Below are 14274 nucleotides of genomic sequence, written 5' to 3'. Positions count from 1 at the left end.
ATTAGAAACAGATTTTTAAAAATCTCCCCTACTTCTAACAGCTTTCTGACAAGATTTAATAAGCTGGAGAATAAGTTTGTGATATGTGGTAAGGTATTGATAAATAGTCTCCACAATATGTTTTGGGGGGAAAAAAGATAAGAAAGCAAATCACAAGACATCACTCAGTGCTGTACCTTCATTGGACTAGAAAAGTAACTCAGCATTAAAATACTTGGTTACCATATGAAAGGCTTTGACTTTCATCTTCACCACCATAAATAAAAACACCATGACTGCATTAATAGATATTATTTAGAAAATACATTATTTATATACAACCAAATATATTTTATATTATATGTAGGCATTTTATTAAAACAAATGTATATTACAAATATTCTCTATGCCAAAACATTTATAGAAAAAAAGTTTAAGAAGCAGTGATTAAAAATTAAAAGACAATATACTGAGTTACTCATAGGAAAATAGTAAATTGTACAGTCATTGCAGAACATTTACTGTATTGAAAGTCCAGAAATCATGATATCTTCAGAAGTAACTCTGATTTAGATTGCTGCATGCTCTCAGGCACTATTCAGGACTTTTCTGATAATCCTGCTGAGATACTAAAATGAATAATAAACATGGCCTACACGTGGCATGGAGTCCTTTGTGGATTTATGGGAATCATGAAAATTAGTATATTTGATTTGATTCTGAGAAGATTTGTAGGATAAAATAAAGAGATTGCTCACGGTTATCACAGTGTATAAGAAATCATGCCTAATCTTCCGAGGCAGTTTAGTGGCTCTGTGGAAAAGCTAACTTTCCTGTGTTGTGGACACATTTTCAAGAATCAATAACCTAAGATTCATCAAAATAGGTTTTTTTTGTCTTAGGATGATTACTGCATTCTGGTAACCATTGCTATATTTAAACACAGCTGATATTCAGCTTTTAAGTTTGAAAGGGAGACATTTGTGAACCACTATTGTATCTGACTTAATAATTTCTTACATTATGTCCCAATGCTGAATTGACCAATCTTATTCTGCCATGCACCTAAAATCTGAACCTGCTAATGATTGTCTACAGGGCCATGTTGGTGAGCTTGCTTCCTGGAGTCTTCCCCAATGACCAAGAAATTCCAGTTTATTTATTTTTTATTTGAATACAGTTTAAGTAAAAGAGAATTATATCACATTCTTCATTCCCTTTCTTTGTTACAGTCCTCCCAGGTATCCCCCCAAACCCTTTTCATGTCTCATAAACACACACATACACACACACACACACACACACACACACACACACACACACACACTGTAGTAGAATATTATTTTAAGGTGTGTTACTTTTGTTAATGTTGCATTTGTTTAACTCTGTGAAGCTATGTTATTGTGCCTATCTAAAACCCCTAATGGTCTAGTAAAAAGCTGAATGGCCAATGGAGCGGCAGGAGAAAGGATAGGCAGGGCTGGCAGGCAAAGAGAATATATAAAAGGAGAAATCTGGAAGAAGAGAGATGAAGAACCAGAGAAGGAGGAGGACTCCAGGGGCCAGCCACCCAGCTACACAGAAAGCCATGGAATCGGAAGGAAAGAGTATACAGAAAGAGTGAATGGGAAAAGCCAGAAGTAAAAAGTAGAAGGGATAATTTAAGTTAAGGAAAGCTGACAAAAAAAAAAGCCAAGTAAAGGTCAAGGGCATTTATAATTAAGAATAAGCCTCATTGTGTGATTTATTTGAGAACTGAGTGTAAGGCCCCTCCTAAAAAAAGAGCAGAAAAAATAAACAACACACACAGACACACACACACACACACACAGTCTATTTTTTGGTGTTTGTGTGGATATGGTCTCAGGGCTGTCCACATTGTGTTAGGAAAATTCAATTATTGCCATTACTTCATCCTTTCTTTTTTCCCTTCTGGGTCATGTTTAGCTATTGTCCTAGAATGGAATTATGATTTGATTAAAGCCCCAAACTATAACCAATAGCATTTATACTACTTAATTGATGTAGAAGACATTTACTAATGGGTATAGAAAACAACAAATATGGATGGGTTAAAATCTGACTGGAGAGCCACTACAAAAGTGTCCTTTCGAAGCCCTGCTATCTCTGCATTACAAGGACTGACTAAACAAAGAATCTGCCCTCTTACATGCTAGCTTCCAGGTCTACTCTGACTTATCACTGCCTCTGAAAACAAAACAACTGTTCCACTAAAACGTCTTTTTATTCCATGTGGCCGCTCCATAAAATACCCTGCTTGTATGACTCTGACAAGGGAAACTTAAACCACAAAAGTAAGGCCAGTTCCAAAGAACTCCATGACAAGTGGTTTCTAGTTCCTGAGACTGAAAAGCCCGTGAAAAGGACAGCATACTAACTACTCTTAGAAACAGTTATTAACTGATTCCATCTCAAAGCCTATACCAAGTTTTTAAAAACAGGAGTGTTTTTGAGGATCTATAAAAATACATGTGCTAGATTTCTTTTTTAACTTCTGAAATCATGATTACGTCATCCCTCCCTTCCTTTCCTCCCCCGTATACTCCCCTTGTTCTCTTTCAAAGTCATGTCCTCCCTTCACATTGACTGTTATTATATACATATATGGATATTTACATACGTATGTTTTCCCAATATAACTTTCTCAGTCTCTTTAATGGCATTTGTATGCATGTTTTCAGGGATGGCAATTCAGTATTGAATAAACAATCGCAGCCGCTGTGCTCTTCCCTGAAGAATACAATTTCCCCAACTATCAGTATTCCTTAAATGTGGATAGTTCTCTATGCAGGTTGAGGCCTTCTGGGCTTTCGCCCATTCACTTTGGAATATCTATTGGTGTCATCCTTGGTCAACTCACATTAAAACAGTTACAAAAGATGGAGCTCTCAGCTGTTTCTCCTTCGCAGAGCAATCCATGTATCCCTCTTTAGGTCCTCCTTGTTAGCCAGCTTCTCTGGAGCTGTGGGTTATCCTTGACTTTACAACTAATATCCACTTAAGAGTGAGTACATATTTGTCCTTCTGAGTCTGGGTTACATCATTCAGAATATTTTCTGGTTCCATCTATTTGCCTGCAAATTTCATGATGTCATTTTTTTTTAACTGCTGATTAGTACTCCATTGTGTATATGTGCCATATTTTCTTTATCCATTCTTCGATTTGGGGGGCAACTGGGTCTTTTCCAGGTTCTGGCTATTATGAATAATGCTGCTATGAGCATAGCTGAGCATGTGTCTTTGTAGTATGATTGAACATTTCTTGGGTATATGCCCAAGAGTGGTATAGCTGGGACTTGAGATAGATTGATTCCCAATTTTCTGAGAAACTGCCATATTGATTTCCACAGTGGCTGTACCAGTTTGCAATCCCACTAACAGTGGAGGAGTGCTCCCCTTGCTCCACATCCTCTTCAACATAAGATGTTATCAGTGTTTTTGATCTTAGCCATTCTAACAGGTGTAAGATGGTATCTCAGTGTCATTTTGATTTGCACTTCGCTGATGACTAAAGATGTTGAGCAGTTCCTTAAATGTCTTTCAACCATTTGATATTCTTTTGTTGAGAATAATCTGTTTAGCTATATAGCCCATTTTTAATTGGATTGTTTGGTATTTTGATGTCTAGTTTCTTGAATTTTTTAATATATTTTGGAGATCAGCCCTCTGTCAGATGTGCGGTTGGTGCAGATCTTTTTCCATTCTGTAGGCTGTCGTTTTGTTTTGTCTTATTGTCCGTGTCCTTTACCCAACAAAAGTTTCTCAGTTTCAGGAGGTCCCATTTATTAATTGTTGCTCTCAGTGTCTGTGCTAATGGTGTTATATTTAGGAAGTAGTCGCCTATGCCAATGTGTTAAAGACTATTTCCTACTTTCTTTTCCATCAGGTTCAGTGTAACTGGATTTATGTTAGGTCTTCCATCCACTTGGACTTGAGTTTTGTGCATGGTGACAGATACGGATCTATTTGCAATCTTCTATATGCAATCTGCTTTCTTTTTTTCATTGTACAGTTTTGACTTCTTTGTCAAAAATCAGGTGTTCATGGGTGTGTGGGTTAATGTCAAGGTCTTCAATTCAATTCCATTGCTCCACAGGTTGTTTTTTATGCCAGTACCAGGCTGTTTTTATTATCATAGCTCTATACTAGAGCTTGAGGTCAGGGATCGTGATGCCTCCAGAGGTTGCTTTCTTGGACAGGATTCTTTTAGCTATCCTGGGCTCCTTGTTTTTCCATATCAAATTGAGTATTATTCTTTCCAAGTCTGTGAAGAATTGTGTTGGGATTTTGATGGGGATTGCATTGAATCTGTAGACTTCTTTTGGTAAGATTTTTTTTACTATGTTAATCCTACCTGTCCATGAGTGTGGGAGATCTTTCCGTTTTCTGATACCTTTGATTTCTTCTTCAGAGACTTAAGAATAAATCAAAACCAATCAAAATGCAGAGTTGCAGAGCCCAATCCCAGGAGATTTCTATTTTTATAATAAAATTACTGATAAAATCAACTTACAAAGTAATTGGGAGTGTTTTGACTTATACTTTTGAGGATTATAGTTGGTGAATGATAGATAAGTCACCAGGTTTTGAACTAGCATGAGGGCACATATCATGATAGGAAAGTGGTGGAGAAATACTAACATAGAGAGGAGGAGAAAAATATGAAGTGATAGAATTCTATAATTTCCTTTGATGGCATGCCTCCACTTCCCTAAATACATCCCACTAGGTTAAAACCTTACATTTGATTGGCATCACTCTTAGGACCAAGCTTTTAACTCATGGACATCTGGGGAATAATTGATATTCAAAATACAGAAATTTCTGATTTCACATATAAAAATGTTAACAATGGTCAGTTTTAGATAGTCAATAAAAGTTACTTGTCAGTGTATATCATTCTTATACAGGTATGCTTCCTGTCTATTTAAAATTTGAGCTTCCTGAACTGAGTGTGGCAGGATGGTGAGGCATTGGCTATCCCACTTTTCATCTCTCTGTTCTGCCACAGCTAATGAAATGGATCTTTTCTCCAATATTACTCAGTGCCATAGTTTTGCTTTCTTTCGCTATGACAAAATTCCCTGACAAAAGAAACTAAAGAGAAAAGGGAGTCATTTGGCATAATATATTGCTGGGCCATGGTCAATCATATTTAGGACCTGAACAAACTATCTCTTATTCCCTTTGCTGTGATAACTGTTTTTTTGTGTTGACAGAGGAGTAGTTAGTCTAAACAGTCATGACAGAACACGTCAGCCCTACTCATCATTAGTAGATTAGATCTGTATAAACATAAAACAAAATAATTAAAATCATGAAAAAATATAAAAGTTATTATGACTTGATCATTCATTTTTGTGTGTTTATGAACTGAAGCCTTTGTCATAAGTATGTTTCTACCATTGTATATTAAACAGGATTCTCTAAGAACTTATAAATAAAGCACTCAAAAACATATACTATAAAATAATATTATAGGATTAGCTTACACAATAGAGCTGGGTAATTCATAGTAATCACCTGTGTGCCAAAGATGTTGAAAATCCAGTAATTGTTCAGTCCAAGTAGCTCAATACTTCATTAGTCTAGATCCAGCCCTAATAGCCCCACAGCCCCATAGACTTGCTGATATTAAGTACATACTGTGAGGCTGAAAAAGCTGGAGTCTTCTGCTAGTGGAAGACTACAGAGATCAATACACTTGCTCAGAAAGATGAGGCAAAGGCAGATCCATGCACACAGCATTTCCCTTGGACCCTGCTCTGTCTGGGCTGCCTGTTGGAAGGTACCACCCATAGTCAGGGCCAGCTTGTAACTTCAGTTACTCCTCTCTGGCATCCCTACAGAGTCACCATAGTTATGTTTCCTAGATGATTCTAAATTCAGTCAAGTTGACAATCAAGATCAACCATCAAACATGGATGTATTAAAATTAGTGTAAATGACACATTGAATAACATATGAGTAATCACTCATATAATCTAAGAGCATTTCATTTACTCAATGGGTCAAAAAATAAATGCTTTACTTCATTTAATACTTAGGCCAGCAGTCTTTGGTATATTAACATTAACAGTGAGAAGAGATAAAACAGCGAGCTTCATGAAAGGATAAATAATTGATTAATGTAGCAGAAATCAGCTCTTCTTCAAATATGAGTCTAATTACTCTAATGCTGTGAACCATGATCCAAATTTCCTGAAAGGAGGGTGATACGGAAGGGGATCCTTGACTCAATTAAATACATGAAATATGTATTTAGGCAAAAGTAAGCAACACTATATGAGTATGGAGAGATCTTGCAATGTTATGATGCATATTTGAACCACATCTTCATTTTTTTCTTTTGCATTGGGATTCATGTACCAATAATTTTAGAAAGTTATAATTTTAGTATAATGTATAAGTGTGGTCACTATGCATACTCTGTGAGACTTTAAAATATCCACATAAAGCAATAAAATGGGAATGTATCATAATTTATAAAGGACAATTATTACATATTTGACAAACTGAATCATAAATTACCTAAGCTGCCATAGCTGGACAAGAGATATTTAATTAACAGCAGAGAAAAAAACTAAGTAAAATATCACCTTTTACTATAATTCTCTTTATTTCAAAGAAGCTCAGATACCTACCTCACAAAACATTTAAAATTGATATTAAATGTTAAGTTCTTGGGAAGGAAAGAATAGATACATATTCCAAAATCACACGATAATAAACTCCTTTTAATGAAGTAAAATGTCATGCTTAATGTGCCTGAAGTGTCAAAGCAAAAAAGGAAAGCAAAATGCGTAATGGACCATAGAATTTTCTCTTTGACCTATAAAACAGGGACTCTTGTACAAAACAAAATTCAAATATTCAGCCACATGACCATTTCGGCATTTATTCTTTCATAAAATTACATTGCAAGAGAAATGATTTCTTCACACTAAATACATGAAATATCAAATATAGTTTAGGTGTCTTATTGAAATATTAGCTACGTGAAGAAATTGAAATACAATACACACTTTTTTAAAATCTCTGTTGGAAGTCATTTTGCTTCTATTTTAAAAGTCTATAGTAAGAGATGCTTTTAAAGGAAAAGTCAACATTGATATGGTAGTGTATGGTTTAAAATGTATCGAATCATGAAAATTCTGACTTAAGTATCTACAATTTGCATTTCATTTTATATGAAGCATTAAATTATTGAGAAAATATAATTAGTTATTTGGGGTCTGGTTCCTCAACATCTCCCATCCTATTATGTTCTTTTTTTAAAATTTTTGTAAGTATCAGTATTTGTTAATTTGACAGGATCTAGAATCACAAATGTTGCAAGCTTCTGCACATGTTTGTGCAGGATTATTAGAGTAAATGGAATAGGAGGACACACCATAAATGTGGATATTACCATCCCATCGGCTTGGATCCTGAACTAAATAAAGAGGATGAAACAAGCTACGTATCAACTTTCATCTCCCTCTGCTTGCTGACTGGGAATGGGATGTGATCAGTGACCTTACACTTCAGTCACCGTGCTGTCTTAACCATAATAGATTTACCGTCCACCTATAAGCCAAAATAAGCCCTTCAGGTATTGTTGTGAGATATTTTCTTGTAATCAAAAAAAGGAACTAATAAAGAACGTACTGGGAATTGCAATGTTTTGGAAGATGGATGTTTATCATAATAAAATTATCCAAGGCTCTTATTGAATCATAAGATTTAAAATTTCAGATCCCTCAGTAGTTGGATGAGATTTCTAGCACGACAATTAGGGTGTTTGGCCATCCCGTCACCAGAGTAGGTCAGTTCGGACTGTCTCTCGACCATTGCCAGCAGTCTGTTGTGGGGGTATCTTTGTGGATTTCTGTGGGCCTCTCTAGCACTTTGTTTCTTCCTATTCTCATGTGGTCTTCATTTACCATGGTCTCCTATTCCTTGTTCTCCCTCTCTGTTGTTGATCCAGCTGGGATCTCCCACTCACCCAAGCTCTCTTTCCCTCGAACCTCGCCCTTCACTACCCCCACTCACGTCCAGGCTGTTCATGTAGATCTCATTCCATTTCTCTGTCGTTGGGCGATCCCTGTGTCTTTCTTGGGGTCCTGTTTTCCAGGTAACCTGCCTGGTGATGTGAGTAGCAGTCCAGTCATCCTTGTTCCACATCTAGTATCCTGTTATGAGTGAGTACATACCATGTTTGTCTTTCTGAGTCTGGGATACCTCACTCAGGATGATTTTTTCTAGATCCATCCATTTGTCTGCAAACCTCATGATGTCATTGTTTTTCTCTGCTGAGTAGTATTCCATTGTGTATATGTACCACATTTTGTTTATCCATTCTTCAGCTGAAGGGCATCTAGGTTGTTTCCATGTTCTGGCTATTACAAACAACGCTGATTAGCGAGAATGAGGAGGGTTTATATGAGCGAGAATTGTTGAGACCAAGGTCGGATAAAGCACAGAGACAAATAGCCAAACAAACGGAAACACATGAAATATGAACCAATGGCTGAGGGGTCACCAACTGGATCAGGCCCTCTGAGTGGGTGAGACAGTTGATTGGCCTGATCTGTTTGGGAGGCATCCAGGCAGTGGCACCGGGTCCTGTGCTCATTGCATGAGTTGGCTGTTTGAAACCTGGGGCCTATGCAGGGTCCCTTGGCTCGGCATGGGAGGAGGGGACTGGACCTACCTGGACTGAGTCCACCAGGTTGATCTCAGTCTGTGGGGAAGGCTTTGCCCTGGAGGAGATTGGAATGAGGGGCGGGCTGGGGGGAAGGTGAGGGGGGCGGGAGGGGGGAGAACAAGGGAATCTGTGGCTGATATGTAGAACTGAATTGTATTGCAAAATAAAAATTAAAAATAAATAAATAAATAAATAAATAAAAAAGATTTAAAATTTCAGATGTGTCAAGCTTTTTATTACCATGAAATAAATTGTGCTATTCACCATAAAAAATGAATTGTACATAGACCAGTTAAATTACTTCTCAAGGACCACACGATATAGTTTGTCAGAACAGGACCTAAACAACTTCTCTAGAACAGGATTATGCTGCATTTCCCCACTTTCATTTTAAAATAGTATGTTTTAAATTGTAAATTCATCATATCTGCCTTCTTTTTTATCCCTTCAAATCATTCCACATAGCTTTCCTTCTTCTCTTTCAAATTTATGGCCTTTTTATTTTCATTAATTATTGTTACATATATACATATGTGTTTGTTTCTAAATATACAGATACAACCTACTCAGTATAGTGTATGTTTTCATTTAAAAAGTTTCCAAGTACTTAGCAGAATATATATGAATGGCAAGTTGGACAATATTTGTAACTCTGACATTAAGGAAAAATAACAGAAAATAGTAAAACTCATATCTTCAAATTCTGAATATAGAAAAAACATTTCTAATTAAATATTGCTAATTTCTCAATCTACAACTAATAATTGGTTAAAGGGTGATTTATTTAAAATAAATAACATATTATGATATTAACACAAATTATTTACTTTTGATGTGATTTTTCAATATTTTATCTTTATCACTAAATCTTATCTAATACTACTTCATTGAGAATTAAACTGATGTCGTAGGAACAAATAGTTCAAACCTATGTCTGAGATTTATTAAGCATTTAATAAACAACTGCACCTATGGAGAAAGTAACTTAAGGTTTGCTTTCCCTTTACCGTAGGATATTAGATTAACCAAAATGTAACTAGTACCAGAAGATATACATCTTTTATTTCTGTCATTCCTCAAGGAGAATACAGTTGTTCATTTAAAACTAGGAGGAAAGCAGCTTGTGCGGAGACCCACAGGATCACACGGTGGATGATATTTCGTCTTTCATTTACAGAACAAAACCGGATTAAATTCAAAATTTCCCCAACATATAAGCACTTGTAAACTATCCTAAGATAATTTCAGCAGCTGTTTTCAACTATGTGAGCAACTTAAAATGTGTCAAGTTGGTACAAATGTTAAGTTATTTGTGATTCAAAAATTATTTAAATCTTAATCAAAACATTGTTTCACCACTATGGTCTATGAAAACATTATTGTACTTCTTTGAGAAATATTTGCATATTTTAACTAATTTGTTGTATTGTATATTTTGGAAATAATCTTCAAAATTAATTATTTACTAACAGTATTTTTACAAAATTTAATGGATTTCAATGCAATATATGATATGCTAATGTGTACATAATATCCCTGTGAAAGCATGTTAGAGATTGTCCGATGCAGCATTAATCCTTCCAAACCTACAGCACTGTCTTGATTTCCTTACTGTGACCTTCAGTGCAACCCCAAGCATGATAGACTATCTTAAGTAATTGTTAACCTCCAAAATTAGAAATCCAATACAGAGTCACCCCTGACTCATTAAATATGGGAAATTTATAAATTAAAGCTATTTAAAATGTAAAGGAATGCGTTTTGTCCATTAAATTACATAAACACATAATTTTATAACATATAAAGATATTATATTCCATAATATTTCAAAAGAAGATCATATTCTACAAATATTAACATGTAATACAGTTATAATTTTACATGCATTTTAAAATTTACTACTGTGTACATGAATAAAGTAGGAATCAAGTTTCATTGGAGTACTTTGTGATTTGTTTATTAAAGATCACTGGAAACATTAAGTTAGAATCATTAATTTGGGGATGTTGTTATGAGCAAACCCAAGCACCATAGCAGGAAATTAGATTAAAGCCCTCAACTGGACTTAATTCTATATGATAAACTTGTTCAGATAAATGAGATTAGCCGTTAATCAGGAAGTCAAGGGAACTACTGGATGAAAATGCTATAAAAATTATTAAGATAAATTACAATGATTAGTTTCTATGAAACATAAATTATTTAATTTTCAAAGTTGTTTATCAGCACATGATAAGCTTTAGCTCCATGCTGTGTTGTTTGCTTTTGTTTTATTTCATATTGACACCATAAAACCTAGTCTTCAGAAGATGACATTATTCCCACACCCAAGGAAACATCAATCCTTTCTAGATGGAATAAGCAAGTTCTAGTATCAGAATTCACCTCTTATTTACATACAAGTCAGTAATTAAAAAAAAATCCTATGTGTGTTAGTTTTGAATCATATGCGAGCTAAGAACAGGGGAAGAGCTGGCAGACATCATCTCAAAATTTTATTATATTGCTAAAACATGTTCCCAGACAATGCTTGCAAAACATAATTTCTACTTGAGATGGTGTGATTTATATGTCCAGGGTAATAAAACATCAAGAAGAATGTTTCACTAAACTTATTTCTGCTTCAACAACAGAGTTACAAATATGATTTAATGTTAACCTGATACACTGGGGCAGGAAGATGTGCAATCAGTATGCCAGAAATTCATGTCATTTGAATAAATATTAGACAGCACATCTTAGGACAGAAATTCTTATTTGCAACACAAAAGTGTGAGCCTTAAATCTAACAGTGTTTTGAAGTTAAATATGTGTAACAATTTCACATACAAAATATTCCATATTTTCTATTTCTAAGAATTAACTTAAATAGCTTGGAAACTCCTCAATTGACAATCTAGAATGTGTCACACACACACACACACACACACACACACACACACACACACGAACACACACACCATTTTACTCCTTGTTAGAGTAGACTTATGTGGAAATTACTGTAGGAGTAGCCAGTTGTTGAAAACTTTCTAAGTAGAAGTGTATTTGGAATTGTTAATTAAAATGAACTTTGGCCTTGAGAGTTGTTGCTCTTCCAGAGCACCTGGTTAGATACCAGAACCCACATGGTAGCTTACAACTACGTCTGCATCCAGTGACAAGGGATCTGAGACCTTCTGTCATCCATGACTACTAGCTATGCTAGTACTACTTCCAGAGTGCATAGACACACATGCAAGCAAAACACCCATACACATAGGATAAATTAATAATTTAAAGATTTTTAAAGAAGCATCATTGTCTAAAGATACTAAGGAGTATGGCTATCCTTCTACCATGTCAGGAGTACATGCCAGCTTGCATGACTATTAATTTAATAGTCTTCCTATACAAGAAATATGGAAAGAAACACTATGCTTGTATTTTCCTCCATGGCCATGATTGGACTGGGATGCTTTAGAGAATGTAGAAGTACACAGGAAATCCCAAATGTAAAATAAAGATCAACACATAAATGGAGAAGCCATAAAAATTAAGTCAAGAAAATTCTGTATTTTTCCTCATTATTATCAGTAAGAATTATTTTGTTAAAAACTACAACCATAAAGAGTGACTTCTTGTATCAAAAAATAAACTTCAAAACTAAGAATGCTATAGGGAAATCACCTTCTTCTTACTAGAGATATATCATTCTATGTTGTTACCAATTTAAATACATAAACAAATATCTTCAACATTTTATATACAAATCAAGTAAGGTAACAATGGCTAAATGCTGAGTTCTCCATAGCACGTATTTTAAAACTTGTCACTTGTCAATTTATAGATATGACAGAATGCTAAGTAGGGACAATGGTTGAGGCAGGATTTTCATCTGGACAATATAGAAAAATAAAAACTTATATTGAGATCATCAGAGCATCCTACGAAATAAAAAGACTATTTCAACAGAGAAGTCTATTGGCCACACAATCATCAGATATTCAAATAGTTTTAAAATTACATTGTAGATTGTGAATTATCCTTATTTTAACTGTATTTACAAAACGGTATTACATAATTTTTCTTTCATCTTTGAGAGGTTGTTTTAAAATATTTATTTCTTACCTTTGATTCTTGAGATTTCTTGACTTTTTTCCTGCTGAAATGAAAACATAAATGTGTCAAAATCTTTATACTTTGCCACAAAAAATTATCATTAACAATAGTTAAATGCTTTTTATACATATACCTAAAAATATACTTTTAGAAATTATCAAAGTCATAATAATTTTCCGTGCACAAATTTATCTAAGAAACCCATACATATGTTACAGATAAATAAATGGCTAATGAATAATAGTTATTCATGCCTCTCTAATTCTCATTCCATTTAATCTAAATATATAAGCAATAATGTGTTCCAAATTTTATTTTGACTCAAAATTAATCATAAAGTGTTGGCAATGGTAAAAATTTAAGGATAGATAGAGAGAAAACTCTTACTAAAATGGTATAAAAGACTGTTCAACTACCTTACTTCAATTTGAGTTAGAATTGATCTTACTTTAATGTTAATATTGACAATTCTTTTTTTATTTAAAAGCTGCTCCAGGCAAACCTGTCCATCAACTTGGCATCCTCTTTATTGATTACCATATAACCTGAAAAAATTAGCTTACTTTCAAGTTTTAAATTAGATATTGTGTAATATGTAACTTCCCAATTATGATTTAGACTTTACTGTCTTTACAAATTCAAGACCTCATCTAAAAAATTTTAAAAAGTGTTTCAAATAAAATGTCAAATATTAAATATATATACACATAGAGAGAGAATTATATGAACACCAACCAAATTTTGTTCCAGTAAAAAGGAAAAGAGACTCATATGTTGTTACAAACATTAATCCAAAATTTCAAACTCAGGATTGTAGAGGGTGTGGGGGGTGTAGGGGTGTGGGTGGGTGGGTGGGTGGTGGTGGTGGTGGTGGTTTGAATAGGTATGGCTCCTATTCAAACTCCTGTGTTTGAATGCTCGGCCCACAGGGAGTGGCACTATTAGGAGGTGTGACCTTGCTGAAGTAGGTGGCCTTGTTGGAAGAAGTGTGTCACTGAGGAGGTGGACTTTAAGGTTTTATACACTCAAGTTGTGCCCAGGGTGACAGAGTTGTTTCTGCTGCCTGCAGATGTAGAACTCTCAGCCTCTTCTCCAGAACCCTGTCTGCTTATACACCACTACCATGAAGATAACGAACTAAACCTCTGAAACTGTAAGCCAGCCCCAATTAAATGTTTTCCTTTATAAGAGTTGCCATAGTCATGGCATCTCTTTACAGCAATAGAAATGCTAAGGCAATATATTATTAATAATTAATAACTATTAATAAAATAACTGATAATAAAATAAATTTATTATATATTTATATTTATAAAATAGTGGAGTCAATGCTGTGACTTTGAAAGACTATTATATGTAAAACATATCATTCTTTATTTATACTTATGTAGTTTTATTATATAGTCATTTCATATGTGGATGATTTCAAAAACCTCATTTTATACATGACTGTCAAGTACTTTGAGCATATTTACCCAACTTCCTCC

General features: G+C 34.6%; 1 protein-coding gene across 3 annotated transcripts in view; it reads right to left on the bottom strand.

Annotated features, from left to right (window-relative positions):
• Positions 1-14274, bottom strand: part of Fstl5 (follistatin like 5) — a 496179-nt gene that overhangs the window by 422515 nt on the left and 59390 nt on the right. For 2 of the 3 annotated variants that reach the window (XM_059264741.1, XM_059264742.1), the window contains exon 2: positions 12797-12827. In XM_059264741.1, coding sequence (XP_059120724.1) covers positions 12797-12827 — 31 coding nt within the window. Of the gene's footprint in view, positions 1-12796; positions 12831-14274 lie in introns of all 3 variants that reach the window. The other variant, XM_059264740.1, reaches the window with a different exon arrangement.

The sequence above is a fragment of the Peromyscus eremicus genome, chromosome 6 (assembly GCF_949786415.1).
Source record: "Peromyscus eremicus chromosome 6, PerEre_H2_v1, whole genome shotgun sequence".
NCBI classification, from domain to species: Eukaryota; Metazoa; Chordata; class Mammalia; order Rodentia; family Cricetidae; genus Peromyscus; species Peromyscus eremicus.
The sequence above is the reverse complement of the archived record's forward strand: the minus strand, read 5'-3'. Positions and strand labels throughout refer to the sequence as shown.